This window comes from Myxine glutinosa, chromosome 2 (assembly GCF_964187855.1).
Source record: "Myxine glutinosa chromosome 2, kmMyxGlut1.1, whole genome shotgun sequence".
NCBI classification, from domain to species: Eukaryota; Metazoa; Chordata; class Myxini; order Myxiniformes; family Myxinidae; genus Myxine; species Myxine glutinosa.
In genome coordinates, this window is record NC_136262.1 from 69,379,405 (window position 1) to 69,406,492 (window position 27,088).

The following is a 27,088-nucleotide window of genomic DNA, read 5'->3' on the forward strand; positions in this document are numbered from 1 at the left end:
CAGTACTACTCATCCACAGCATGGACGGAAGAACTCCTCCAACATTACCTACCTCAGCTCACAAAACCGAATTTACTCCGGCGTATCGTTTCTGCTTGAACACACCTTTAGAGAGAAAAAGAAAATCAATTCAATGTCATCCACGTGATTTGTACACTACTACAACAATAACTAGTACGGATTACTGTGTGAATTAATACAGGAAACCACCGACACCTAAATCTACACACTTAGTGTATGTACATATTTGTTTATAAAAAGAATCAAAATGGAAAACTCTCACCCTCTCTCCATAGCATGATAGGTTGACAACAGCCGGCCTAGCTAAGCTTCCTTTGGCTAGTTGAGGCTTAGGGGGATTGAAAAGCTCTGTGGCACGCCTGGAGCAGTTCCATTAAATGCACTAAGCATAATTTAATGTAAGGCAATTCAGGCACAAGTCACAATGGAGCACAACCTTCAAAAGAGTGGAAAAAGGTGAAATATTTAGTATACAAATAAATAAATTAAACTTGCACAAACCTCAAATTGACTTTTTCAAATGCGGATAATTGGCCCTGTGACTGAGTGACGGATAGGCAAAGTTAAGCTAATAATTCTGCTCAAAGATTCTTTTTTTAATGAATTATTTCAAGCTCTGAAGAAGCGAGACTTAGAAAAACACAGAAGGCCTTTCTTATGATATGAAAATGAAGCGTTGCAGTGCTCAAAATCTCAACATGGAGAAACTGCATTTCATTGTGCTGGAATGTATTGGAAAAGTATGGAAATCGCATAAGGTCACAAAGGAAACAAATATTGGACTCGCGAGGAGGAAAAATATAAAGTAAGCTCCCAAAATTCATAATGGGGCTCCACGCTCATTCCTTCCAGCTGGTTCCCTGTTGCCTTTTGCCTGTGGCAGCCAATCCATCTGGTGTTGTTGATAACACCGGTGCAATGGCAGGTGGTCACTGGTACTTATTGGGTGTCCCATCCACTACCCACCCACTCCCCCCCCCCCCCCTCCGCCCCAGCACTTCGACCTTCTCCGATCCCCAACCGCTCTACACCTCTTTCTTGAGACACCACATGGAACTTCTGCTCTCCGTCAAAGCCCCCAATAGCCCCCCTCTGCTAATCACCACCGCTCCACCATCAGTGCAGAAGTACACATGGAGAAGAGCCTGGAGCCAGCATCCAGCACCACATTGCCTCATCTTTCAATGGTATTTCAGGCAGTTAGGCCTCGGATACATACCAGCTGGGCCGCTAGAAGTGCATTTTCTAGCACAGTCTGTGGCCTGGCGTGTTAAGCATCGCCATTAAGGAGAGACATTGACCTTGCCAAAGCATATGCGCTAAACCCATGAACGCAACGCTCGGAGTAAGACGAGACACATTTAGAGCAAGTTTGTCAACAATTTATTAAAATCGTATGCCGAATTTATCTATGTACAAATACGCCTCACTGCAAGTCGTAAAAAAAACACAAAACTGGTTTATACAACTCGAGACCAAATTCACCACTCACGTATGGCAACGAGCGAAGAAATGCATACGTGTCAAAAACATTTCATTCACAATCCGACTACCTTTTATCCTCCCCAATGCTTATATATTATTCACCAAATTCTTCCCAAGTAGTTCATTTTACTATATTCCATCCTCAATGCTGGAATATTTCTAAAACCACAAGGGTTTACACGATGTGTATGCAGAAATGCAGAATTCCTTCATACATCCCTTACATTCTTCCCACTCCTCCATCATCTGGCCATCCTTCTCTTCTGACAGTTTTTCATTTCCTTAACCCCCTCATCCTTCCACTTTGTACACACAAAATGGACCCTCATGCTATTCCTAGCAAAATCGATACATTTATACGAATCAGATATGATCCACACAAATCGATGCTCATATGATCATTATGCAAGATATTAAATCAGTTCAAGGCTTAAAGCCAGTCCACACCAGCATCCACATCTGTATTTATAATACTGTGCATTCAGCAATAATTTAGTTTCTCAGCTATATCCTTATTACCTTAAAAATGTACAATTTTCTGGTTTTGCACAATTATCAGTCCCATGTAAATGCGCAACTATCGCATCGATAGAGATCTGCAGCTTACTTGGTCTAGAAAAAAAAACTCGACCTCAAGTTTTCCATACATCATAGATCCTTCCTACAGTTGATGGTTCAGTGCTATTGCTTTGAGTTTTCATTCTCAAAGTTTTGGCCCATTCATTCTGCATTAGTCCGACACAAACATCATGAACCACTGACAGCTCTCTAGAATGCTACAAGCTGCGTCCTGCTTATCTTATCGGCCACATGTAAACACATGTTAGTAATCATGGTGCTATAAAAAAAAAACACGGTTTTGCTCCAAAAATAAAAGATTGGCGGAGGGCAAACACACCGGGAAAGGCTTTGGGAATGCAAGGAATTTCTGGCCAATAGCCTTTGTTCCCTGTGCCCCAGGCAACTGTTCTTTGGACACCACCCTCCTGCACACTTCTTTCAGGCACACCGGGACCTATGAGAAAGTCATAGCCAGCATACAAAGAGATCTGGACCATATTGTTAATTTGGAGTTTTCCTAAAGGATTTACAGCTGCTTTTGTCCCAGGTGGCAATTTGTGAAGCTGAAGATCTACAGAAGGTTATGCTGAAATCCAGCAGGTACGACAAATACAGAAAATTACCATTCGAGAAAAATATAAACTCCCCGCCAAAATATAACCTAATAACGACAATGAAGGCCTCGTCGCCGCTGGCTTGTTTTATGCATTTGGCATGGATTGCAGACAAAGAGAAAACTCAAAAATAACAGTCGGACAGATTACGGCCGCTCAGTCACAAAGAAACAGAATGCCCGTTAACAATTGAGTCTCGACGCCGAGGAATTAAAAACAAAAATAAAAAGTGGCAACAAACAAAACATGGTTACCATTATGTGTAGAAATCAAGCGACACATTAGAATTAAAACTGTTGTTGCATGCATGAACCAAAAAGTGACGAAAGAGGAACAAAAAAATGGTTATCCTCCAAAACTGCTGTTGTGCACCTGAAAATATATTATGCGTCGCTGCATTTAGGATAGCATGAAGCAGTGAAGTGGGTTGCTGCTTACTTGTTACGATTATCCATCGCCCTCTCAACCTCAAAAAAAGCATTGCAAAGGGTCCATCATTTCCCTGCACGCCCCCCATCCACCTCCCCCTGATATTTCGCCGTAATCGGAGCTTCGCAGACCACCTTTCATTCTCCACCCCAGCGAGTTTCCAGCAGAGCGTTTCGGTATGGAAAGCAAAACTCACTAGCTCTTCACTTGCGTGCACACGTCCAGCTGCAAATGATTTTTTTTGCACACCTTTGCACTTGCAAAGACCTTCGAGTAGCTGAAATTACTCATCTTGATGAAAAAATGTCTAAACCATGGCATTACAACATGGCATGGCCAACAACAGGTCTAGGAGTGGTGTTTGTTCTCAACATTTCAAAAAAAGTAAAAACTGTTGAAACACCACATTGTTACACCCGCAGCCAATTTGGGCCGACAAGAAGCTCGATCTCTTAGGCTGTAGCATAGGCAGGGAAGGCTGGGGGTGAGGGAAACACATTCCGCTTTGAGATTTCCAGCTTATCAATGAATTCCAGGGAGAAAAGACCAAATGGGCTTCTCTTCTACTCATAATTGTGAGCTTTGTGGAGGCTTAAATCGTGTCCCGAAGGAGGCCTTTGGAAAGGTGTTTCAGACCCCATCCTATGGATCGCACAATTAGGCCAAGGCTGATCTGTGTGCAAAGAATATTTTACCTCGAGTGGCATATACCAACTTCCTACGAAACCAGAAATAATTTGGAGTGCTTACAGATAGTTCTCCATTAACGCAGTCAATACAACAAAACTGTACATCAAACCTGTGAAGAGTCTATGTAGCTTGGTCCACATTAAACCAACAAGTGAAGATTTATTAAAAGTTCAAATATATATAAAAATAAAAGCAACCCTTAAAGAAAAACATAATATGAAGTCTTCAACTGCATAATTGTGCAGCTGATTCACAGTGTTTTAAACTCGAAAGACTTTAAAAAGTATCTGTCTGTTTTAGACTCATAAGTGGATGGAAGGTCTCCACAGAACTACACATACATCGAGCAGGATCTCCAATTGATGTGGCAGGAATGAATCCACCATCACACAGGTTATCTAGTCATGAACTAGTCCAAGAGATGCTGATGTTGACAGAACCGCCTGAGCGTTGCCACTTCATAGCTACACGTGCAAGGTCACTGAGGATGCAACCGTGAGTACCAGCGTCGCAAGTTGTGTCCACTGTGAATGCCTGATTTTGGTTGCGCCGTTTCTCGTACCGTGTGAAGCCTGCCGGCCCTCAACTGCAATTAAAGCACAGAGTAACGGCAAATTAATGCAGTATATCACCACATTGGTCGTATGATAAACAAGACTCCTGCCTTGGATTTATACCACTTATCGAGCCAGGTTACTTATGGATGATTGTTATCTTTTAGCATTAAATTCCATTTTTCAGTTACTTTTATACAACAAATGGAATTTAACCAACCCATTTTAAGGTAAAGGGAAACTATTGGACTCTGCCATTGTGATGCCAAAATTGACTGTTGTGAGAAAAATAAGATAGGGATTGGTTTTTGAAGATGAAAAGGGAGAAGAAGTAGACAATAACCCAGAAGGCAGGTAAGGAAAGAAGCAATTAGGATAAAATGGGGGTGAGAAACAAATCAAGAGGTAGAGAAATAAAGGAGGGTGTGAGGCATACAATGAAGGAGGGGAGAGGGGAAAGGAAGGAAGAAAGGCAAGAAGGAGAAAAAAAAACGAAACAAAGGGTGGAGGAAAACAAAGGGCGGAGGGGAAACAAAGAGCGGAGGGGAAACGAAGAGCGGAGGGGAAACGAAGAGCGGAGGGGAAACGAAGAGCGGAGGGGAAACGAAGAGCGGAGGGGAAACGAAGAGCGGAGGGGAAACGAAGAGCGGAGGGGAAACGAAGAGCGGAGGGGAAACGAAGAGCGGAGGGGAAACGAAGAGCGGAGGGGAAACGAAGAGCGGAGGGGAAACGAAGAGCGGAGGGGAAACGAAGAGCGGAGGGGAAACGAAGAGCGGAGGGGAAACGAAGAGCGGAGGGGAAACGAAGAGCGGAGGGGAAACGAAGAGCGGAGGGGAAACGAAGAGCGGGGGGGGAAACGAAGAGCAGGGGGGGAAACGAAGAGCAGGGGAGGAAACGAAGAGCAGGGGGGGAAACGAAGAGCAGGGGGGAAACGAAGAGCAGGGGGGGAAACGAAGAGCAGGGGGGGAAACGAAGAGCAGGGGGGGGAACGAAGAGCAGGGGGGGAAACGAAGAGCAGGGGGGGAAAGGAAGGGCGGGGGAAACGAAGGGCGGGGGAAACGAAGGGCGGGGGAAAACGATGGGCGGGGGAAAACGATGGGCGGGGGAAAACGATGGGCGGGGGAAAACGAAGGGCGGGGGAAAACGAAAGGCGGGGGAAAACGAAGGGCGGGGGAAAACGAAGGGCGGGGGAAAACGAAGGGCGGGGGAAAACGAAGGGCGGGGGAAAACGAAGGGCGGGGGAAAACGAAGGGCGGGGGAAAACGAAGGGCGGGGGAAAACGAAGGGCGGGGGAAAACGAAGGGCGGGGGAAAACGAAGGGCGGGGGAAAACGAAGGGCGGGGGAAAACGAAGGGCGGGGTAAAACGAAGGGCGGGGGAAAACGAAGGGCGGGGGAAAACGAAGGGCGGGGGAAAACGAAGGGCGGGGGAAAGCGAAGGGCGGGGGAAAACGAAGGGCGGGGGAAAACGAAGGGCGGGGGAAAACGAAGGGCGGGGGAAAACGAAGGGCGGGGGAAAACGAAGGGCGGGGGAAAACGAAGGGCGGGGGAAAACGAAGGGCGGGGGAAAACGAAGGGCGGGGGAAACCGAAGGGCGGGGGAAACCGAAGGGCGGGGGAAACCGAAGGGCGGGGGAAACCGAAGGGCGGGGGAAACCGAAGGGCGGGGGAAACCGAAGGGCGGGGGAAACCGAAGGGCGGGGGAAACCAAGGGCGGGGGAAACAAAGGGCGGGGGAAACAAAGGGCGGGGGAAACAAAGGGCGGGGGAAACAAAGGGCGGGGGAAACAAAGGGCGGGAGAAACAAGGGGCGGGAGAAACAAGGGGCGGGGGAAACAAGGGGCGGGGGAAACAAGGGGCGGGGGAACAAGGGGCGGGGGAAACAAGGGGCGGGGGAAACAAGGGGCGGGGGAAACAAGGGGCGGGGGAAACAAGGGGCGGGGGAAACAAAGGGTGGGGGAAACAAAGGGTGGGGGAACAAAGGGCGGGGGAAACAAAGGGCGGGGGAAACAAAGGGCGGGGGTGTAGTGAAATCGTATTAATGCTGAACCCAGGTGATGCTCGCTGCTCACTGACACCGCTAGGGGGGCGTGGCTATAAGACCCGAAATGGCCACTGCTCTCGGCGTCTTCTCCTGTGACATGTTACATTGACTAGTAGACTCGATAACGGTACGTACCGCATAGAATGCTTGCTTACGCTTGCTTTCATTGAATGATATTGTGGATTGACCTATGTGATACCAAACCTTATTTCTATTGCATCCCTGTATTTGCAGAATGATGTCAAAGGTCTTAATGGAATTAAACCAACAGATGGACTAAAGTTGTGGTCTTGAATGATTTCCACAACACTTAATTCCATTAAAATCTACGGACATGGCGGGAAGCAAGATGCTGGCAGTTACGCAATTCTGCGCCGACCCGCAAGCCCTGGATGCTGGTTTGCAACTGACTCTGGTTGAAAACTTTGGAGAATCAGTTCGCTGACCAGGACACCGAGCCGACAGCTGCCGCGAAGCTAGCAGCGCTCCAGTCCAGAGTCGACTACAAGGTGTACAACAGTATTGCGCGATGTGCGACGTACGACCTCGCTGTCGCGGAGCTCAAGCGATTGTACATAAAGCAAAAGAGCGTGATATATGCTCGACATTTGCTGTTATCGCGACGCCAGCAACCAAACGAGCCGATGGATCACTATGCCCAGGAGCTCCGGCAACTCCTGCTAGACAGCACCCGGGAGCCACGGACTCACGAGCAGGTTCAAGATGACCTTCTCCTAGACTGCCTTCGTCTCCGGGGTCTCCTCTCAGGACCTCAGGCTCAAGCTCTTGGAGAAGACCGACCTGACCTTCACGGCGGCTCTGGAACAAGGAAAAATATACACCGAAGCGCGGCTGCAGTCGAACGACTATGATCGCACGCGCCTCTTGGCGGGGACCTCGCTACACGCACGGCCGGAGAGTGCTACCGCCGATGAACCGGGAGCGGACCCGCTCGTGGAACTCCAGGTTGCCCCGGCGGAGGATCCGGGGATCCTGATGGCTGCTGCTATGGCCAGACCCAAGGCCTTACGCGGAGCCACATGCTACTTCTGTGGGGGTCAACGACATCTCCGGTCAGTGTGTCCGGCTCGGGACGCGATATGCCATTTGTGCTCGCAGAAGGGGCACTATGCAAAAGTGTGCCCGAAAACCGCACGCGGTTCACGGCCGCGCGCGACCTCGAATGGGCTTATTGCGGAGCCTACGGGCCGAGCATGGAACACGGCGCCTTACCCGGCTTTGATGGGCAGTGTCCCTCCTCGCGGGCCCCTGGTCGCCCAATCGACCTTGGTGAGAGACACCGAACAGCCACAACAGTCTCATCCTCAATCGGACACGAAACGTGCGTCCTTGACTACACTCCGGGAAACGCGAGGGACTTTGGAGCCTCGCCCAACCCCGGCGGTATGTACACGCTATGTCTCTCAAGAGCATACGGCGTCCTCTGGCGGCGACACACGTTTGGTACAAACTACGGAGGCCCATACTCATCAAACGGCGATTTCGAATGGCAAGACTACGGAGGCCCATACTCGTCAAACGGCGATTTTGAATGGCAAGACTACGGAGGCCCATACTCGTCAAACGGCGATTTTGAATGGCAAAACTGCGGAATGCATGGGGAGGCTCTCTGACAGCTTTAACGAATACTCCGGAAACGACCGCAACACTGCAGATTGCATGGGAACGCTCCCTGACAACTTATACGAAACTCCACGGGCACCCTCTGACGCCCGGAAAACTGCGGCTGGCATAGGACCCACCCGCGAGGCGCGACCGCCTCACTCGGGAGGTTCGGTCCCACTCCCAGCAGGCTTGTCCGGCCTGGCTCAAGCCGTTATTCCCCTCATGGTCGAGGGCCATTGTGTGCATGCTTTGGTGGATACAGGGTCTACGGATAGTTTTATCGATCAGCGACTAGTGCACAGGCATGGTTGGCGGGTCTTGGGGACTACGAGACGGATCTTCATGGCTTCCCAGGGACTTCGGCTCAGCACGAAGGGGGAATGTCGATTGAAACTCGTGATAAAGGGACGGGTTTTCCCAGATGTACACCTCATGGTCTTACCTGCGTTATGTGCTGACATTCTGTGAGGACACGATTTCCTTAAGCGACATGGACGACTGGAAATGGAGTTTGGTGGGCCAGACACGCTTGCTGTTGGTGGGACTGACACGCTTGCTGTGTGTGCCCTCGCGAAAATGGAAATTCAGCCACTTTCGCTGTTCCCCAATTTAACCTCCGACTGTACACCTGTAGCGGTAAAATCACGGCGCTACTCTCGAGCGGACATGCAATTCATTGCGGGAGAGACGGCTCAGCTCTTGAAAGACGGCATCATAGAACCCAGCCGGTCGCCGTGGTGGGCCCAGGTCTTAGTGGTGCGAAGCGAAGCACACCGCAGACGCATGGTAATCGACTATTCCCAAACGATTAACCGTTTTACACAGCTGGATGCCTACCCCCTTCTGGGGATGGACGCGCTGGTGTGACAGGTGGCCCAATACTCGGTCTACAGCACTCTCGATCTCCGTAGTGCGTATCATCAGATCCCTATCTCTGGGGCAGATCGTATCTATACCGCCTTTGAGTCGGGGCAACGGTTGTACCAGTTTACTCGATTGCCTTTTGGGGTGACGAACGGGGTCACCTGTTTCCAGAGGGCCATGGATGACCTCATTGCGAGGGAGAACTTGACCGATGTTTTCGTCTATCTAGACAATCTTACGGTTTGTGGGTATGACCAAGGGCACCCTGATACTAATCTGAAGCGCTTCCTCGAGGTCGCGCAGAGGTATCGCTTAACCATGAACGAGGCTAAGTGTCAATACTCCCTACGCAAGATAGATCTTCTGGGGTACACCGTGACCCATGGCTCTGTCGCTCCGGATAAGGAGCGTCTGCGACCTCTGCTCGACATGGCCCCTCCCAGCGATCGGGCGTCCCTGAAGCGCGCTCTTGGGCTATTCGCCCATTACTCTAAGTGGGTCCAAAATTTCTCTGCGAAACTTCGCCCCCTTGTGACCTGCGACACATTCCCTCTGCGTCCGTCCGCTTTAGCGGCCTTTGGGGGCCTTAAGGCCGACATCGCCAGTGCCGCTGGGGCGACGATCGACGAGAGCGGATCTTTCGTCCTAGAAAGTGATGCCTCGGATCATGCCATAGCGGCGACCCTCTCCCAAGGAGGGCGCCCGGTGGCTTTCTTTTCACGGACTCTTACCTCCGCTGAGCGGCGACATTCGTCTGTCGAAAAGGAAGCGTACGCGATCGTCGAGTCGATTCGGCGATGGCGCCCGTACTTACTCGGGCGGTGCTTCCAAATCATCACGGACCAACAAAGTGTTGCATTCATGTACGACACCTTACACGCCCAGCGCATTAAGAATGAGAAAATCAATCGCTGGCGTATCGAGCTTGCTGACTTCTGCTACACTATCAAATACCGCCCGGGGAAGGATAACCAGGTCGCCGACGCCTTATCGAGGCCGGTTACGTGTGCGGGTATCGTCACTCTGGAGGGCCTACACGTTTTGCACGCAACTGCAGGGCATCCGGGCGTGACTCGTTTCGCTCATTTTGTGCGTAGTGGTAATCTGCCGTACTCGATTGACGATATCCGCCGTATCTGTCGCGACTGCGCTATATGCGCAGAAATCAAACCACGTTTCTATAACCCTCCCATGGGGACACTGGTTAGGGCTACGAGGCCGTGGGAAAGATTGGCGATGGATTTCAAGGGCCCGTTGCCGGTGTCGAGTAACTCTCGCTATCTGCTCACTATCGTCGATGAGTACTCGCGATTTCCTTTTGCTTATACGTGCGTGGATATGACGGCTGCCACGGTAATGCGATGCCTGCAAAATTTGTTCTCCATGTTTGGGTACCCGGCCTACGTGCATACAGATCGGGGTGCGGTCTTTTTGTCTCAGGAAGTGCGAGGCTACTTGCTCCAAAATAACGTCGCTTCCAGTTATACCACGCCGTACAGACCCCAAGCGAATGGGCAGATCGAACGCTTCAACGGGATTATATGGAGGGCCGTCGTGCTCAATCTCCGGACCCTCGGCCGGGGCCTCGATAAATGGGCTTGGTCGCTACCTGCGGCGCTGAACTCGATTAGGGCTCTCCTATGTACGGCCACCAACCAGACTCCCCACGACAGACTCTTCCACTACCCGAGGAGCTCGGGGTGTATCCGGTCTTTACCTAGTTGGCTCGCTGAGCCCGGGCCGGCCTATCTCAAACGGGCGGTCCGCACAAGCAAATACGACCCCTTAGTGGACAAAGTGCAGATGCTCCAGGCTAATCTCGAGCATGCACGTGTGATGACGGCAGATGGGCGTGAGTCCACTGTCTCCGTACACCATCTTGCCCCATGCGGGGTCACCGACCCTTATAAGGAATCGGACGAGCCAATCTATGAGACTATGGACTCTTCCGACACTTCCGTCACTGAACGTCTGCCGACCCTCCCTTTGCCACAGCCACCCTTGCCTGAAGGCTTGGCGGCACCCCCTTCGTCACCTGACTCTGGCAGCTACTCTGACGCCGGGGTCTCTGGGTTACGTGATGCCGTACCCGGGGAATTTCGGACACGTGCTGGCAGGGAAATTTGCCGCCCGGACTGGTACGGCTGGGCCGACTGATACAATATTCCGCACCCTGTTAATGCTGACGCCTCGCTCGATTCCAGCCGCACGGCAGTGTAATTCTAACGGTGGGGAGAATGTAGTGAAATCGTATTAATGCTGAACCCAGGTGATGCTCGCTGCTCGCTGACACCGCTAGGGGGGCGCGGCTATAAGACCCGAAACGGCCGCTGCTCTAGGCGTCTTCTCCTGTGACATGTTACATTGACTAGTAGACTCGATAACGGTACGTACCGCATAGAATGCTTGCTTACGCTTGCTTTCATTGAATGATATTGTGGATTGACCTATGTGATACCAAACCTTATTTCTATTGCATCCCTGTATTTGCAGAATGATGTCAAAGGTCTTTATGGAATTAAACCAACAGATGGACTAAAGTTGTGGTCTTGAATGATTTCCACAACAGGGGGAAACAAAGGGCGGGGGAAACAAAGGGCGGGGGAAACAAAGGGCGGGGGAAACAAAGGGCGGGGGAAACAAAGGGCGGGGGAAACAAAGGGCGGGGGAAACAAAGGGCGGGGGAAACAAAGGGCGGGGGAAACAAAGGGCGGGGGAAACAAAGGGCGGGGGAAACAAAGGGCGGGGGAAACAAAGGGCGGGGGAAACAAAGGGCGGGGGAAACAAAGGGCGGGGGAAACAAAGGGCGGTGGAAACAAAGGGCGGGGGATACAAAGGGCGGGGGAAACAAAGGGCGGGGGAAACAAAGGGCGGGGGAAAGAAAGGGCGGGGGAAACAAAGGGCGGGGGAAACAAAGGGCGGGGGAAACAAAGGGCGGGGGAAACAAAGGGCGGGGGAAACAAAGGGCGGGGGAAACAAAGGGCGGGGGAAACAAAGGGCGGGGGAAACAAAGGGCGGGGGAAACAAAGGGCGGGGGAAACAAAGGGCGGGGGAAACAAAGGGCGGGGGAAACAAAGGGCGGGGGAAACAAATGGCGGGGGAAACAAAGGGCAGGGGAAACAAAGGGCAGGGGAAACAAAGGGCAGGGGAAACAAAGGGCAGGGGAAACAAAGGGCAGGGGAAACAAAGGGCAGGGGAAACAAAGGGCAGGGGAAACAAAGGGCAGGGTAACAAAGGGCAGGGGAAACAAACGGAACAATGGGGGGAACAATGGGGGGAGGACAAAGGGGTGGAACAAGGAGGGAAAGGCAATGTTGGAAAGGCAATGTTGGAAAGGCAAAGTTGGAAGGAGGGAACATGAAGCAAAGAGGAAAGGCAAAGTTGGAAGGAGGGAACATGAAGCAAAGAAGAAACGCAAAGGAGGAAAGAAAACAACCAGCAAATTAAAGAGTAGGAGAAAAGAAAAAAAAGAAAAAGACAAGGTCATGTGTTTGTCACAAGTTAGACAGATGTAGAAAGTAAATGGGTTTGGTACTATCACTCACTATGCTCCTTATCCTGCCTTCCTGGACTCGCTTTTCTCCCAGGAGGGTTGGTCGAATGCGGGAAATCATTGTGACCCTCTGAGGTTGTGAGAGGGAGGAAAGGGTTGCCAAAACAGGGCCGGTAAAGTACTATACTTGTCCCTGTGGTTTCAATTACATTGGTCTACAATTCACGAGTAACATTCTATATTTGAGCTGTAAAAGTGGTTTTGTGAGCAATTATACCAAAAACAAAACAAGGACTACACATTGTATGTTAAGTTATCGCTTTGAAAGTAAGCAGAGTGTAACGAAGGAAGCAAATACTGGTGCTCAAAAAAGGCAATTGGACATTCCCATGGCATGGAATGCAATGGATTGTCGAAGGTCAATCAGTGCTAAAATGAATATTTAAAAAGCTTGTTCTGAAAAACTCTTGGTTCTCATCTTAGCACAGATTTTGTCATTTTTAGGCGAAGACCATAATTTTGTCGAGCTAAATACGAGTAGAATTTTTGACAATGTTTGGGGAGATGTTAAATTTTAAAAGTTCTTTATGTCCCTTACATAATTGCTGAAGTGCATTCCTGCTGCTGAGTAAACAAATTAATCAAGATACAGTACTAGTGTGAAGATGTAATCTATACTCATAACATTTGTGAAAAAAAGGCAGAACAAACAAGAACGGCACTCGGTAGAGCACATACCTCTGCCAGGCTGAAAAGTCTGTTTTATATCCCAATGATAGGCCGGATCTGGATTCGGAGCCGAACCAAAATCTAAGCGGCTTGTTATTGTCACCAACCCAACTCATCCCCCAAGTTTAGTCATAACTCGTCCATAACTTTTTAGAATGTCATGTTATATATCGCTTTTAGCCCTATCGTTGGTGAAGAATCGCTTTCAAAATTTTCTGGTCTGGATCTGGTTTTGAATCTTTACCAAAATTGAATCAATTCTTTGTCACATATAGCCCATCGGCATAGTAAAAAATACGAAACCAATTGTTCAAATTGTTCTAAAAGCACCAAAATTGGCACACATGTAGATTAATACATTCTGAACAATTTTGGATATGGAGGCATTCAAGATTCTCTTTTCATTTTTTTTTTCTTTTTCTTTTTTCTTCTTTTTTTTCTCTTTTTTTTTTCTTTCTCTTTTCATTCATTCAAGATTCATTCAAAATGCACTCTTCCAATGTTTCATGCCATCACAGGGTGTGATACTGTGTCAGCCTTCGTCGGACATGGGAAGAAATCTGCCTGGGCAACATGGAACACGCTGCCAGAACTCACTGATGCCCTGCTGAGTCTGGCAAATGCACCCACAAGCATCCAAGAGGATACAATGCATGTCATCGAGAGGTTTGTATCTGTTAAACTAAATATCTGTTAAATATCTGTTATTTAACAGATATTTAAATTTAACAGATAACAGATATTTTGTATCTAAATATCTGTTAAACACTTATTGATGTTAATTCTGATGTAAAAAAAAGGAATTTTGGCCCATCTAGCACCATACTAACGACACATAATGAAGTCTATGTAATGACGCTAATGGTAAATGGCGGCCATTTTGAACAATGGCCGCCATATCTTCCACAGGGCTAATCTTGAATGCCTCCATATCCAAAAATGTTTAGAATATATTAATCTACATGTGTGCCAATTTTGGTGCTTTTAGAACAATTTGAACAATTGGTCTGCTATGCCGCAGGACTAATACGCAACCTCTCCACCAAAGTTCTTCCGAATCCGTCCACAACTTTTTGAGATATCTTGTTCACAGACAAACAGACAGACAGAGACAGACAGACAGACAGACAGGGGTGAAAACATAACCTCCATCCACCTTCCGTGCAAGATGTAATAAAACTGCAAAACGTTGACAATGAAAGCATAATTTTGAAAACCAAAAAGTAAGAGAGAAATTGACACCAGACCTTCACCCTTTGATCAAACTGATTAATAATCTGACATGTAAACTCTTCGCTCACATCGAATGAAGAACTAGTCTTTCTGGTGAAAGCTAGTGTTGATCTGCGTTGCAGGACAGGTAGAACTGACGTTTCAAATGCTAACTCCACTTTGCTCCGACGAAGGATTAGCACCCAAAGCATGAGCTTCTCTCCGCTTATCATGGCGGTTAGCATACCTCAATCAACCTGTTGATTTCACTGTGGCTTAAACTTAGTTTGACTGCCATTCTTATGAAGTCTCTCTTGCTGCGAGATGTCTTCTGAGTGAGACAAGGCCAAGCCCATTGTCTTGTTGAGCTTTTCTAAATAACTTTACCTGGTATTTCGGGGCCAACAATACATCAGCATAGCAGCACATGTCAAAGTTGGTTTTATGGAAATGATACATTCTCTAGATAAATCGGTTGCAGCTGAGTCAGACAGAACCTGCCACTCCCAGACTTCTGGCCTGGATATCCGCCTGCTCAGACGGTACTGCTAACCCTGCCAAAACTCATATGAGTTGAGGTACGAAAAGTCATTTTCAAGAGTGAGCTTACTTGTGGGGCAGCAGACAGAGATGCGGAGACGAAAGCATCGCTTGCTGCCATCCTCGGCTTGTTCCACCGGAGTCGCTGTGAGAAAACGTTTTTCATCTCATGTCAGTTATAAAGCAACTATCTATAGAATCAAGACAAAAAATTACCTTTTCCAAATTTAAACTGTACATCATACCTATACCTTGGAGTGTCTACACCATCTCCTCCATCAATCTATCTTACGTCTGCGGCTTACTGACAATATATATACACACACACAATATATATATATCTATATATATATATATATATATATATATATATATATATATATATATATATATATATATATATATATATATATATATATATATATATATATATATATATATATATATACAGACTTGGCATTTAATATGGAATATTTTTTTTGTGGGGGTGAACTTACTTTTCAAGATGTCTTAGAACCAAAACTTCATTGGAATTATGTTGAAATTATTCTAGATTTTGTTAATGTGACCTTTAAAAGAAACAAAAACCACATTTGACATTTCGAAACAAATAAATTGATCCTTGAAAGTGATGTAAACTGATATCGAACTCAATTCATGGACAGTACTGTGTTAAACTTCTGTACGTTTTCCAGAAGTAGCTCTTTATTTTGCACATCAGCCAAAAAATTTTTTAACAAAAACAAAAGTTAAATTGCGACGGGGATTATGGACAGTAAAATTACAGTTCAGTACTTCGTGTAACCCCACAAGCATTCAGGAGAGCACGTACACGTTGAGGCATGCTGTTCACGAGATTTGCCAAGGTTTGGACAGGAATCGCCTGCCATGCAGTGACAATAGCCTGCTGCAATTCACGCACAGAGGTCGGCTGCTGGTCCAAGTGGTCGATTTGATGCGTTAATTCTTCCGACAAGTTCTCTATTGGATTCATATTCGGGGACATGGCAGGCCACTCCATATGCTCTACACCACGGTCAGCAAGAAAGTGTTGGATCAAGCGAGCACGATGAGGCCGTGCATTGTCATCTTGGAAGACAAAGTTTCCTCGAAAGGCTGCACGAGCAAATGGAAGCAATGTTTCTTCCAGAATGGCCCTGTACTTGAACTGGTTCAAGTTTCCATTCAGAACAACCAGGTCAGTTTTGCCCCCTGCATGAAAAGCAGCCCAAACGGTCACCCCACCACCTCCATCTTGGAATCTTGGCACTATACAATCTTTGTTGTAGGCTTCATGCACTTGTCTGTGCACTCGGACGCGGCCATCTTGACGATAGACCAGAAATCTAGACTCGTCACTGAAGATCACGTGATTCCAGTGTCCTTGTTGCCATTGACGGTGCTCTCTGGCCCACTGCAATCGGCACTGGTGGTGTTGTCTGGTCAGGCGTGGCTTTCTCAGGGACGCCTGGCACGATAGCCTGCTTGAACCAGTCGTTGGTTGACTAGCCTTCTGGATACAGGCACATTTATCAGTTGCTGCCACTCAGCCCTAAGCCGATTAGCTGACTTGGTACGGCCATTGCGTACTAACCGGTGCAGCTGGCGATCATCCCTACTTGTGGTTCTGCGGGGACGTCCTGGCCTCGGTATTGGAGTAGGGGACACCCCTCTGAGCATTTCGTTTCAGGATCTTTGACACCTGACCTTGAGTGATGCCATATTGCCGAGCAATAGCACGCTGTTTCATGCCGTAATTTCGTAAAGCCACCACTCCATGACAAACAGCATTGTCGAGTTGACGGACCATCTCCAGAGGAAGCGGCAATAACGTTTGGAGACCTGCAGCAGTTGTTTTCCACTAATAAAGAACGCAACAACCCTTGTATACCCGACTGTGAAGCCAATCATCAAATGCACCTGTCCGTACATTTTGCCACGCCACCTGTGATATAATCCTGTTGTTGACTTCTTGCTGTGACAGACAATCAGTGACATGGTTCTTTTAACAAATAAATCACCAAAGTGTAAAAGAAACTCACCAGATTGATATACTGAGTTAAGAAAGTAAACCCGTCAAGAAAAAAAATATTCCATATTAAATGCCAAGTCTGTGTGTGTATATGTATATATATATATATATATATATATATATATCTATATATATATATATATATATTTATATATATATATATATATATATATATATATATATATATATATATATATATATATATATACATACATATACACACACACACACACTATATATATATATATATATATATATATATATATATATATATATATATATATATATATACATACATATATATATATATATATATATAAACAGATTAACAATATATATATATATATATATATATATATACATATATATATATAAACAGATTAACAATATATATATATATATATATATATATATATATATATATATATATATATTCATTTTTTTCTCAATACACATGGAGAATAGAGAATCCTGGCCTGGATCTGTACCCTTAAATGTTCTGGCAGGTTATTCTTAACGAAAGAGCTAAATGACAGAAGTAGGAAGGCTGTAACCATTCGTTTTGCCTTCACAAGACATGTACATCCAAATTTAGTCAGGTTCACTATGTTTTTTCGTTCAAAATTTTGGTAGATTAGCAAAACTATACATTTTTGGAATATTCAGAGCATGAGGAATCCAAAAGTTAATGTTTACATTTGCGTAGACACCTTTGCGAAAATGACACTCAGGACAGTGATGAAGATCTGTAAAAGCATATTCCTGAACGGTATAGACCTCGTAGATCCTGTGTATAGGACTTATAGTTCAATCTGATACTACCTATAACTTCCTATAACAACCTATAACTTCAAAGGACTTGCAATATCATGTATTATGTAATACAGTTATATCACAAATATAAAGACAATGGTTTTCAATTACCTTTGTTTGTTGCTTTTCTATAATCCTGAGCACTATTTTGAGGCCTTTATTGGATTCCTTGACCCAGAAAACATAGGATTAGCATATTTAATTAAGTCTCTAGGTTGACTAGAAGCCGAGATCGCGCAAAATATGTATTTTATGGCGGCCATTTTCAAAATCCAAAATGGCGGCCATGCAGGTGTCTGTGCAAATGCCAACATTGATTTTCAGATTCTCCATGCCCTGAAGATTCCAAAAATGTACAGGTTTGCTAATCCCAAATTTTTGAAAGAAATTATATTTGTTAACATAGTGAACCTGACTATCTTCATCACTGTCCTGAGTGTCATTTTCGCAAAGGTGTCTACGCAAATGTAAACATTAATTTTTGGATTCCTCATGCTCTGAATATTCCAAAAATGTATAGTTTTGCTAATCTACCAAAATTTTGAACGAAATTATATTTGTTAACATAGTGAACCCGACTATATGGAAAAAAAAAAAAAAAAAAAAAAAAAAAAACGAATTTGAAGCCAATGTCAAAAAAATATTGGAAGGCTGTTTAAAACAAAATGGAATGCAAGGAGCAAGGTCCACATGCGAGAAAAGACAGGCCACAGTGGTTAAGCATTGCAAGAATGAAGGTGGGTTTAGCTACTGATGGAAAGCAGCTGCCTCTGGTCCGAGCTTATCAGAGTGAAGAGAGACTGGCCTTTGGGTTTGATCCTGGGAAGATTTGAAGAAATATCGTTCTTTCAACAGGAAAGCTGGTTTAGTAATCCCCAAGATTTTGGCTTTGTGCAGAGGATTACACAGAGGTCAGAGCTATGGTGACACGGATTATTGCATTTTAATTCCTCATCGCAGGAATGCACGATTAACATTTGGGGCATCAGGTTGGAATAAAGTATGTGATCGCAAGGTTGGGGAGGTTACATGGTGTTAATTGGGATTTGTCTTTAGCTATTGTGCTCACAGTCATGCATATGAGGCCTGTATATGGTGCAGTCATTTTTGATCTTTCATGCTCTTCGAAAAAGGAAAAGGAAAAAACAAAAAAGGAAACTGTGGCTTCCATACAAACACGTTTGAAAAGCAAAGCAATCCACAAAATATTATAATTTTCCATTTTTAACAGCATTGCAAAAAAGGTAACCAATGAAGTGCAGCTTACACATGTAGTAGTATTCATGGCCAGGTCGAAATTCAAAGCCGGCCGAGAAAGGCGTGATGAGATGAAACTTTTCGGAAAACTTGAGTCCCGATCCGGGCGCTCCAGGCCGGTCACAGTTCCAGCGGACGAAGCCCTTGTGAGCGTCACAAGCCAAGAATTGTGTGTGGTTCACCATGTGAAGGATGTATCGCTCTTGATTTGACAGAGATGAGGACGAGTCACCACTTTCACTGTAGAAGGCCTCGTTGCTGTAGTAGGGGCAGTAGATGTCCAGGTAGTCGTTTATGTGCACCCTTAGTGTGTAGTCACTCCGAAGCAGCCTAGGAATTGGTTTGGGATATGGAATAAAAAATAATTAAAAGCAAAGGTAACATGCCAAATGTAACATGATAATAAAGTGATAATAAAGTAACAAACGCCAAATGTAACATGATAATAAAGTGCAAAAAAAGAAAAAAGAAAAGCTATCTGGTGATTGTCATCAGGAAAGTGTTTAAGGACTTTTGTACTATCTTAAAGCTTTGCCATGTGAAATGCATTGTGGGACAAGGCGCCAGGAATGGCAGAGGCATTCTGTTGGCAGTCAGCATAACTGCCTGCATCCTGTATTCCCACATTATCTCGGCCTCATCACAAGAGTAGGGCCTGTCGCGGTCAGGATATCTGGGAAAAGTCGGCATTTTATAAGGACAACTTTCACATAGACTTATCCATACCAGGTATCATGTGCTACATTACTGCAATTACAACTGCACCAGCTTTTCGTGCACTCATTTGGTCGTGTGTGGCCTTGGACCTGAACACATTAGCTGAAGCATAGTGTACCAGCTTTGGTGGAGACTCATTCTGTTCCATAATGGGCAAATCCCGGTGTTAAGGGTATCAACAGGAAAACGTAGGTTAAACACCGGTAGCCGCGATTATTTGTTTTGGTTTTTTCCTCTCCTCAGAATCGGATATGGCTCATGGAGCAGCAGGATGTGTTTTTCTGCAGGCTTTTGTTCAACATGTCATCAACGGCAAATATTGTTCAGGTTCTGCAGCATGTGCCAGATCTCAAGATCTCTCAGATTTACCCAAAACCCCAACATGGGCCTCGATGACAGTAGTTCGATTGGACTGGGTAACTCTTGGCCCAAAAAGTTCTAACCCCAAGACACCGATGCCACGATGAGTGATGCGGATGAATAGTTATGCCCTGGGAAACAAACAAATAAGTAAATAAATAAAACAAATAAATAAAAGATCCCACACAACATGCTGCTCAGGCAAAAACTAGAGGTTCCAGGGAACCTGAACTCAACTGGTCTATATCAATATTGTTAGAATATGCATAATAGAACCACAAACTATATAGTTTATATGTGCGTTTATATGTTTATATGTGCATTTATATGTGTGTTTTCAAATATCTTTAAGTGGCAAAAGGCACAAGTTTCATCAAATTTGATCAGTATTTGTGACTTTTAGAGCTTGGACGGCGTCCAAACTGATGTTTATGGGTCAAGTCATGTCATAGGTCACGACGAGGTCATTTTTCGCACATCGTCAAAACCCGTAATATATGTGTTGAGGTTTGTTACATACTGTCTACACACCAAGTTTCAGCCTTCGAGCTACATTAGGAAGTACCAGATTGACAAAAATTGATTTTTCCATATGGCCGCCCTGCCACGCCCATTTTTGGGCGTGCAACGCCCAAATGCAATCCCAAACTAGTTTATGTCTTAAAGATGCTGCATAACAAGATTCATCAAATTTAATCAATATTTGTGACTTTTAGAGCGTAGACGTCGAATTGTTTAGACGACAGACAGACAGACAGACAGACAGACAGACAGACAGACAGACGGCAGACTGACACTGGGTGTCGACAAAAACTCAGCTGGACATAATCTAGTAGAGTTAAAAAAAAAACACCAACGTGCCATCGGCGATGAACAGCAGTTCCAGGCGACGTGCAAGCAATAAAAGTGGGGGAAATTAATCAGGAGCCGTCAGAGCAGGTACACCACAGGCAGGTCTGACAGAGCGCAGCAAACAATTCAAGCGGCGCTTGAATCAAGCAAGAGGCACAAGCAGGCACGTTAAGAAACAGCCCTCATTAAACCCACCGCACGGTGCTGGCCGGAAATGGAAATGTGCAACTCCCGATAGGAGTCCCCATGAGCTAATGAACGTCGCGGTTTACACGAGATGCAAAGTTCTTCGATATGGACGTTGTCACTTCGTCACCTCACTCTGTGTCCCTGCGCAAAAAAAGGCGCTAAACAAGATTCAGATCAAAACTTTTTGCTTCTTTAAAGGACATTCGCACAACACCGTTTTTTTGAAGGGTGAAGATTGCTGGCATCATGAAGATTGCTGGCATCAAAGATTGCTGGCAGGTCTACTGAGAGTTTATTCCCAATTCATTCCGCTCTTAGCACATCGTACAATAGGGTGCAAAGAAGCTGGTGTTTTTGCACCTCGTGCCATATTAAAGAAGATGAATACATTTGAAATTTGTGGATCAAACAAAATACGTTCCTTGTGATGCTGTTGTTCCGACACCGAGAAAAAAAAAAGTTAATAAAGCAAACAACGTCCATACTTTACATCCACGATGTGAGTGGGTGAGCACAAGGACCTACGATGTTGAATTAAAAAAAGAGAATTCAACATAAAAATGGATCTCTTACATTAGAAAATATACATTTATGGGTTTAATTGAGTTTGTCGCAGAAATGTCAGGACGGTTCTTAACCTTATATGGATTGGCACTGCTTCCATCATCAATACAAGGAAACATAGAAAATTTATTTCAATTTGAAAACCTGATAAATCTTTCTGAATAATGAGTTGCCTTACAAGGAGCTTCAGCACAGGATGCGGTCATTAGGCCCACCCAAGCCCATGCAATGGTTGCCAAGATATGGCTGCTTGTCCGCGCTCTATCTTTTATTTTTAATGCTGAGTATTGAGCAAGGACATACCATTTTAAAAGTCTTTGGTATGATTCGGCCGGAGTCGGGTTCGAATCGCTGACCTCCAAGATTCAGAGGACGCTCAAACCACAGAGATCTATCAGGTTTGATGTGATCCAGGCCACAGATTCTCGTACAAATCTCATTGCACCTTCTTACGAACATCAAACAACATTATGACATTCCGTGCTGATTGATGAAATACATTGAATTTTGTGTTGTGATGTCATCAGTGACCACAACCTGATAATCCTAGGTTCATATCTCAGCCTAGCTCTAAGCAGTCACTCTGGTTTTTCGTATGCAGGAAGAGGCATCAATGTGTGTGCCGTCCATTGGAAGGAGAGCCCGTCTGCATACACTGGTGTACGTCAAATTCTCGCTGAGTTTTTCATGAAGAGTTGATGAGTTACCGCCAGCACCATGGCTAAGTTTCAATTACCTGTCAATCAAACGTCAGACATGGCCAGCAGATTACAGGAAGAGTTGGGCCAGAACAGCTCCACCAGGCCGACCCCACAAGGTTGGAATAATAAGAGTAATATTAATGATGATAATTAGAATAATGTCATCCTTGACCCAGAATTTTTATGACATTTCTTCTTAACATGGGTCAAATTTATCACATTAAGTATTACTGGTACTTGGAGTCACATATAAGAAGGAGATGAATAGTTTGAAAAATTACAGTGCCTTCAGAAAGTATTCACACCCTCGACTTTTTCACATTTTGTTGTGTTGCAGCCTGAATTTAAAATGGATTTTATTGAGATTTTTTGCCATTAATCTAAACATAATACTCCATAATGTCAGTGGATTTTTTTTTCTAAATATAAATTTATACTAAATAATTTAAAATGAAATACAGAAATAATCAATTTGCATTAAGTATTCAACCCCAAGTGAATACTTTGTAGAAGCGCTTTGGCAGTGATTACAGTTTTGAGTCTTCTTGGGTATGTCTATCAGCTTTGCACATCCAGATTTGTGGAGTTTCTCCCATTCGTCCTTGCAGATTTGCTCAAGCTCTATCAAGTTGGATGGGGAGTGTTGGGGAACAGCAATCTTCAAGTCTTTCCACAGATTCTCAATGGGATTCAAGTCTGGTCTTTGGCTGGGCCACTCGAGGACTTTCACATTCTTGTTCTGAAGCCATTCCAGTGTTTCTTTGGCTGTATGCTTCGGGTCATTGCCCTGTTGGAACATAAATGTTCACCCCATTCTAAGGTCTTTTGTATTGTGAAGCAGATTCTCCTGAAGGATTTGCCTGTATTTGGCTCCATTCATTGTTCCCTCTATCCTTACAAGTCTCCCAGTCCCTGCCACAGAAAAGCATCCTCATAGCATGATGCTTCCACCACCATGCTTCCAAGTAGGGATGGTGTTACATGAGTGATGAGCTGTGCTTGGTTTCTGTCAGAGGTAGTGCTTTGCATTCAAGCCAAAGAGTTCAGTTTTCATCTCATCAGACCACAGAATATTTTGCCTCATGCTCTCAGTCTTTAACATGCCTTTTTGCAAACTCCAGGCGTGCTGTCAAACATGCCCTTTTGTCAGGAGTGGCTTCCTCTGGTCACTCTCCCATAAAGCCCAAATTTGTCAAGAGCTGCAGAAACTGTTGTCCTTCTGGCAGGTTCTTCCATCTCTGCAAAAGAACTCTGTAGTTCTGTCAGACTGATCTTTGGGTTCTTGCTCACCTCCCTGACCCAGGCCCATCTTGCCGGTTGTTTGGTTTGGTTGGACAGCCAGCTCAAGGAAGAGTCTGGGTAGTTCCATATTCTTTCCATTTCTTAATGACGGAGCTCACTGTGCTCTTTGGGAACTGTCAATCCTCCAGATATTGATTTATACCCTTCCCCAGATCTATCCATCCTCACAATTCTATCTCGGAGTTCTACGTACAGTTCCTTAAACTTCATGGTAGAGTTTCTGCTCTGACATGCACAGCCAACTGTGAGACCTCATATAGAAAGTTGTGTTTCTTTCTAAATCATGTCCAATCAGTTGAATTGGCCACAGGTGGACTCCAATCAAGTTGGAGCTGTATCCCAATGATGAAGGAAATTGGATGCAGCTGAGCTCAATTTGGTATGTCGAAACAAAGGAGTTGAATACTTATTGCCTCAAGACATTTCAGCTTTTATTTTTAAATTAATTTCTAAAAATGTCTGAAATAATTTCTGCTTTGACATCAGGCATCATGTGTAGATCAATAACCAAAAAAAATCTCAATTCAATCCATTTTAAATACAGGCAGTAACAACAAAATGTGAAAAAAGTCAAGGGGTGTGAATACTTTCTGAAGTGTGAATATATCTCAGAACACCTCTTGAGAGTAATTAGTGCCAAAAAAAAGAAAAGAACAGTTTGTTGGAAGAACAAAAAAAAAGTCAATTATTTCCCACTAATGCCAAAACTCGTCTCCAGTAATGCATTACACACATCCCAAATTTAGTGAGCAATACAAATTATGAGCACCAGGTTAGAAACGTGCAATGAGAAAAAAAAAAACGACAAGCTTATGTAAAAATGATGTTTCAGAGCAAGCGTCAGGTAACAAAATTGAGAGTTTCCGCAAGAGGTACCCCGGTGCTGGAGCAGATTGTGAGTCATGGTGTCACCTTGCAAAACCTCTGGAGGCAAACTAAGGAACTTGTCAGAGAGCAGATGGAGTTGTTTGTTTACTCACCACGTTTATGTGACAGTGTACTCAGGAGGTTGTTTACAGAAAAGTGGAGGGTGTGAGAAAACAAGGTTGTTTCATAGGAAGAGTGCATCATTTGGCACATTCTTCACAATGAACGACAAAATGCTCATGTCGGATTTTTTATTTCTTTAGTTTCTTTTTTACCAAGCTTAAAAGGAGGTACTTGAAGGATCCAAGGAAAGAAGTGAAGGCGAATGTGAACCATACATGAAAATAAATGATCCATCGCTTTTTAATTCAGCATTAAGTATCTAAAGACACCTGAAATGGTACCCTCATCAAATGCTCTCAAATGGATCTTGGGAGTACGCTACAATCACAGCATATATGTATATATATGTATATATACAATATACATATACATACACAAACACATACAGTCACGTGAAAAAGTAAGTACACCCCATGTAAAGTTTTGACTTTTTCAACATATTTCAACATACAGCTATTTCATCTTCATTTCAACAATATTGATAGGTAAAGGTGATGTCATATAACAAATATCATGAAACATTTACATTTTGTAGTCCATTGTATAATTTAAATAAACATAAATACAAATTTTGCATGTGGAAAAAGTAAGTACACCCCTACATTTATCACTACTTCAAACACCTAAAATTAGAATCACGTGCACCAGCTCAGGTGCAAATGATTAGAACATCGTCAAAGAGGATCTTGGAGGAACCTGTCTTATTTAAACCTCAGACATTTAGTTTTAGCTCTTTTGTTGTTGAAGTGTGCGGCGTCACCATGCCGAGATCAAAAGAGCTCTCTGAGGCCTTCAGAAAGAAGGTTATAGATGCCTACGAGTCTGGGAAGGGATTTAAAAAGATCTCCAAATAATTTGAAATCAATCATTTGACTGTCTGGAATCTTCTCCACTTGTCGATGATCTTCCGAACAACTGCCAACTTGCTCAGGCCAGGCCGCCCCAGCAAGTTCAGCCCGAGAGCAGACCGCAAGATGCTGAAAGAAGTCTCTAAGAACCCCAGAATGTCATCACGGGACCTACAGGTAGCTCTTGCCACTGTTGATGTCAAAGTGCACGAGTCTACCATTAGAAAGAGGCTGCACAAATTTGATCTACATGGGAGTTGTGCCAGGAGGAAACCTTTGCTGTCCAGAAGGAACATCAGGGCAAGACTAAAGTTTGCCAATGAATACCTCGGCAAAGACCAGCACTTCTGGAACAATGTGCTCTGGACAGATGAGTCAAAGGTAGAGCTATTTGGCCACAGTACCAGAAGACATGTTTGGTGAAAACCAAAGACAGCATTTGACCACAAGAACCTGATACCAACTGTAAAGCATGGTGGTGGAAATATTATGGTTTGGGGCAGCTTTGCTGCATCAGGGCCTGGGCAGCTCACCGTCATAGAATCCACTATGAATTCTTCATTGTACCAGATGGTGCTTGAGGATAATGTGAGGCCATCTGTCGGAAAGTTGAAGCTTAACCGAAGGTGGACCTTGCAATATGACAATGACCCTAAACATACCAGTAAATCCACCAAGGAATGTCTGAAAGGAAAGAAATGTAAGGGTTCTGGAATGGCCAAGTCAAATCCCGGATCTAAATCCCATCGAGATGTTGTGGGGGGATTTGAAACGAGCTGTGCATGCAAGAAACCCCTCAAACATCACACAGCTGAAAGAATTCTGCATGGTGGAGTGGGCAAAAATTTCTCCCAGTCGATGTCAGAGACTGGTAGACAGTTATAAGAAACGCCTACTTGAGGTTGTTTCTGCCAAAGGGGGCAATACCACCTATTCGAGCCAAGGGTGGACTTACTTTTTCCACATGCGAAATTTGCATTTATGTTTATTTAAGTTATATAATGGACTACAAAATGTAAATGTTTCATGATATTTGTGATATTATATCACGTTTATCTATCAATATTGTTGAAATGAAGATCAAATAGCTGTATGTTGAAATATGTTGAAAAAGTCAAAACTTTACATGGGGTGTACTTACTTTTTCACGTGACTGTATATATGTGTATATATGTGTATATATATGTGTATATATGTGTATACATGTGTATACATGTGTATATATATATATATATATATATATACATATATATACATATATATATATATATATATACATATATACACACACACACACACACACACACACACACACACACACACACACACACACACACACACACACACACACACACACACACACACACACACACACACACACACACACACACATATATATATATATATATACATACACATAAAGATGCTGGATCTCACATCGCTCCAGAATCGAAGATAATTAATAATCTTCACAATCTAATCAAGGACCGCCTGAAGCACTCGCATCACCAACCTGCAGGTGGTTCAAAAGTTCTGTATAAGAGCGCAGAGCCGGAACCGAGCTATACACATGCACAACATGCTTACTTAATGAGACGAAGACTT

General features: G+C 44.7%; 1 protein-coding gene across 4 annotated transcripts in view; it reads right to left on the reverse strand.

The window, feature by feature from the left end:
• Positions 1–1,387: 1,387 nt before the first annotated feature.
• The window catches only part of LOC137421707 (ephrin-A2), a 121,856-nt gene continuing 96,155 nt past the window's right edge, over positions 1,388–27,088 (reverse strand). For 2 of the 4 annotated variants that reach the window (XM_068108013.2, XM_068108015.2), the window contains 4 exons: positions 18,971–19,290; positions 14,929–15,003; positions 12,430–12,507; positions 1,388–4,386 (listed from right to left, as the gene is read on the reverse strand). In XM_068108013.2, the coding sequence (XP_067964114.2) occupies positions 4,265–4,386; positions 12,430–12,507; positions 14,929–15,003; positions 18,971–19,290 (595 nt within the window). In that variant the 3' untranslated portion in view covers positions 1,388–4,264. The remainder of the gene's footprint in view (positions 4,387–12,429; positions 12,508–14,928; positions 15,004–18,970; positions 19,291–27,088) is intronic. The other 2 variants (XM_068108014.2, XM_078773409.1) reach the window with 1 other exon arrangement.